Here is a 3,832-nt window from a genome sequence, read left to right on the forward strand (position 1 = left end):
CCTTTCAAAATATTGCGAAAAATATACCCCAAAATGTCTTAGCCGTTCGTCAATCAATCTACGCATTTCTTGGATTGACTGATACAAATACATAAAGGAATTACAGCTCTTAACATCTGATAAGATTTACAGAGTTGCCCTATTAAGAGGCGGAGAGTTGAATTCACAACAACTCTTTTGAGTCGGCAACTGATAGCCGAATTTTAAGGCCATTAAAAATTGTTGTTCTCTTTATTTTCCAAAGTAAAGATAATAGAAACTTACAAGCCGCCATTTCGCAGTTAGATCCATAAATTAGTTTACATGTCGAATTTGAGCGAAATTGATGAGATGCGGTTGCCGGCCAAAGTTCGTATCTTACTGATTACTGCTTCAAAGCTAGCCGTTTGCTTTCGAAATGCTGAGGTAGAAACGATGAAAATTTCCAGCTTATATTTTCGACCGTGCATGTCAGGTGAGGGTGGCTCGTTTTTATCGGTAATTGATCCAAAATAAAACTCTCCTTTCAATTTCCGCCCTCAAAACGTTCAGAGCCCTTTTTTAAATGAATCTCACAAAGTGCCCCTTCCGATTTGGGAAAAATTTTCAAAGCTGAACTTCTTCACCCTTCAGATTCTAAGAGTGACACAACGAAAAAAAAAAAACGATGGCGACCGAAGCTGCCGCTTTGCAGAAAACCAGATTTATAGAGTATTAGAAAATAACCATCATGACCAGTATTATTTATTTTGGCAACATATCTGTAAGCAAAAGAAAGCATTCGGTATCGAAATTAAACTTGGAAAGAAAAACAAACCTTAGCGTTATGTCAATTGGACTTACAATTACTTTGTATTTCTTCTTGGGTACATAAACTTTATTTAACTCCAACTGAAGAGTAGCCACAGCATTTTGCATATGCCAGATAAAAATCTACACTCGCAAATATTCTAAATAAAAGAAAATATAATACGACGATCCATTAAAATTGCCGAAGTTAAGGCATTTCTTCTGGAATCCGTTCAATTTTTTGAAAGTTCTTACGGTCCAGAGTTTCACAGATAAATATTTGAGAGGTTTTAGGTCATAGGTGGTAGTTCTGTGCGAGGAAGTGTCAGGATGTAGTCCTGTGCCCCGAAGGTTGTAATTTAAAAAGCAGAAACTAAGCATGTTAAATTTGTTAAAAATAGACTCTTATATAGTAAAATCAGCATTTTATGGAGATGACTATTATACAACGATGTGAGATTGGCCGGTGCATTTGTTAATTTGTTATCCGCTCCACAGGATTTATATCTATCAGCAAACATTTTTATTTATTTTTTTCGTACGAAGATCCTTCCCGGCTACAAGTTCATTCTAACTGCATAAAACCAATGTTTCTTTTTTTTTTGCTTCAATGGTCTCAAGTTTAAGTTCCCATTTACACGGGCCCTTTCCGCAGAAAATCTGGGCCTGTGCTTCGTTTGATCAAAACTGGCCGTTCCAGTTGTTCAACGTTAATACGAGAAAAAAATTGCTCACCTAATCGAAATAAGGAAAATTGAAATTAAGAATAATCGTTATCTATGCCAAGGTCACCAAAATGATGTGATTTACATGAATAAACTTGTAATTCCTAAAGCGTATTTGGTATCCTAGCAATAAAAAGCCCCATCCAAATCGCCAAGATGGCGGCTACTTTAAATTGTGACTTAGGCGAAACAATGTTCGCTTTGAAAAATCAGTTTCTCGACGGTATCTCGGAAATCGATGATCACGTAATTTGCAAGCTGTAGCAAAATTCTATTCAGATATTGGAGGCTTGTTATAATGCTGAGGCTCAATTTAATTGGTGTTTTTAGAGCAAAACAGCGATCCTGAAACAATCGAGAATTCCAAAGCTAAAACTCACGATCCGCTTGTTTTGCCCAGCAGAATCAGAGATGGCTATAAAGGAAGCTGTATTTATCATGTTCTTTATCACGTTGCTTGTGGCAATGGATGCAAAGGAGCCCGATGAGGTTCGAGGTAAATAATTCCGTAATGGAATTTTTTTAACAAAAAAAACAATAACAAACAAACAGATAATTGTATTTGATTCACACAAATTATTACTGAATAAAAGAATGAATGAATTTTTATTTCCCATAATGTAATACAAATACATACTTGTAAGTGTTACAATTTAAATTCCTCAAAAAATGATTGTTCAAATGCAGTTCAACGATAGAACAAATAAAGGCAGATATCAACTAGAAGAGGACGGCTCAATTTTTTTTTTATTTTTTTGTCGTTCCATACCACGAAGTGTGAATGATCTCTCCTCAGAAAGAATCATTATTCAAACTCGGTCCACCCCAGAAATGATTTTTCTGATCAAACACTTTGGTTTGCTGAGCAAAGAGACATTTGGGCCGCTCTACCCACACCAGGATCCGTTCAGAAAGACTGGGAATATTTTAAATCTGGATTTAAACTGCTTTGCGAAATACAGCAAATTAAATAGTTCGATCGACAAGTTTTTCACTTGCAGGCCTATAAACAGGTTTTACAGTGGGTAGCCTTTGCAAAGATTTTCAGTGTGTAGGCCGGTGGGGGTGGGGCAAGTCAAAAAGCGGCAAGATACATTCTTATTTTCCAATGTTATTAAGTCAGGAACACATGTTAGTAATGAAAAACCATAATTATCGTTTTTATTTCTCGTAGTATCGCGCAAAACGTCGTTTCTAGCCTCTGTCAATGACGGGGGGAACGGAAATGATATCGGCAGACAGATGGTGGACAAGGTAAACGAGATTACACAACTGGTTAAAAAAAAGAAGTTCAAGAAAAACAGAAAAGCGGTTTTGAAGCTACTCAATGAGTTGTCCGCAATGACTAAATATTGCGAAGCTCCTCCAACTTCTCCACCCGAACCAGGTAGGCAAGAGCGAGAATACAGCCTTTAATAAAAATAGGTAACGGCGTCTTTTTAGAATTACAGAAGAAAATGCACTGGAATTTAGGAATTACTTAACAGTTGGACAGCAGTTGGTACGTTGTTCATAATAATAGATATACTGACTTTTGTCTCATGAAGAGGGACGGATTTCTAAAGTTTTGCTCCCCTTTAAGAATATAAACTTCTTGATTTGATGTAGACGTATATATGCCAAAAACACGGGACTGAATAACAGACCATGGAGATGATGATGATGATGATGATGATGATGATGATGATGATGATGATGATGGTGGTTATTATTATTATCATTCTTGTGCTTCTTCAGAATGTGAAGCTGGCTGGGTCAGACATGGTCAATCGTGTTACTACATCGATGACACTCCAACCCAAGCTTGGAGTGCTGCTCGACAAGCCTGCCAAAGACGGGGTGCAGACCTGCCCATAATCCAATCAGCAGATGAAAACGAGTTCATCAGTGACCTGGTGTCTGCACAGGACACCATCACATGGGGTGGTGCGTGGATTGGAATCCTGAGAAATCAGAGAGACGATAAGCTGTACTGGATTGATGGCACTCCTGTAGCGGGAGGGTATACTGCTTGGACGGCGGGGAATCCAAGCAACAGCGGAGGTACAGAGGATTGTGGCCACATAATGGGAAACGCTCGTCCAGGCCATGAAAAAATGTGGAATGATGTACCCTGCGCTTTGACGTCCAGTTGGTTTCGAAACAAGTACCCAGTTATTCTGTGCGAGAAGTGACTGATTTAGGGAGTACAGTTCCTTCTTAACACGCAGCCGCTCATGGGGTTTTATTATCGTTTTAAGTTAAAGGTGAAAATACTAACTAATCAAAAGCCTGACGTCTAGTCAACTTGTATTGTAAATTAAGGTCAATATATACTGAGTCAATAAAAATTGGGTGTT

At 38.0% G+C, this 3,832-nt stretch overlaps 1 protein-coding gene across 1 annotated transcript; it reads left to right on the forward strand.

The window, feature by feature from the left end:
* The first annotated feature begins 1,900 nt into the window (after window positions 1-1,900).
* Window positions 1,901-3,832, forward strand: LOC146463156 (CD209 antigen-like protein C). The gene is made up of 3 exons (XM_085084793.1): window positions 1,901-1,989; window positions 2,668-2,880; window positions 3,231-3,832. The coding sequence occupies exons 1-3, from the start codon at window positions 1,905-1,907 to the stop codon at window positions 3,665-3,667; spliced, it is 735 nt and encodes a 244-aa protein (XP_084940919.1). The 5' UTR covers window positions 1,901-1,904; the 3' UTR covers window positions 3,668-3,832.

Source organism: Pavona decussata, unplaced genomic scaffold (assembly GCF_977016875.1).
Source record: "Pavona decussata unplaced genomic scaffold, jaPavDecu1.1 SCAFFOLD_180, whole genome shotgun sequence".
Lineage (NCBI taxonomy): Eukaryota > Metazoa > Cnidaria > Anthozoa > Scleractinia > Agariciidae > Pavona > Pavona decussata.

Excerpts from the sequence above, each read along its gene's own strand:
- LOC146463156 (XM_085084793.1), top strand. The coding sequence starts at position 1,905 with ATGGCTATAAAGGAAGCTGTATTTATCATGTTCTTTATCACGTTGCTT. Across the intron at positions 1,990-2,667 it reads GGAGCCCGATGAGGTTCGAG|TATCGCGCAAAACGTCGTTT; the intron begins GTAAATAATTCC and ends TATTTCTCGTAG. Across the intron at positions 2,881-3,230 it reads AACTTCTCCACCCGAACCAG|AATGTGAAGCTGGCTGGGTC; the intron begins GTAGGCAAGAGC and ends GTGCTTCTTCAG.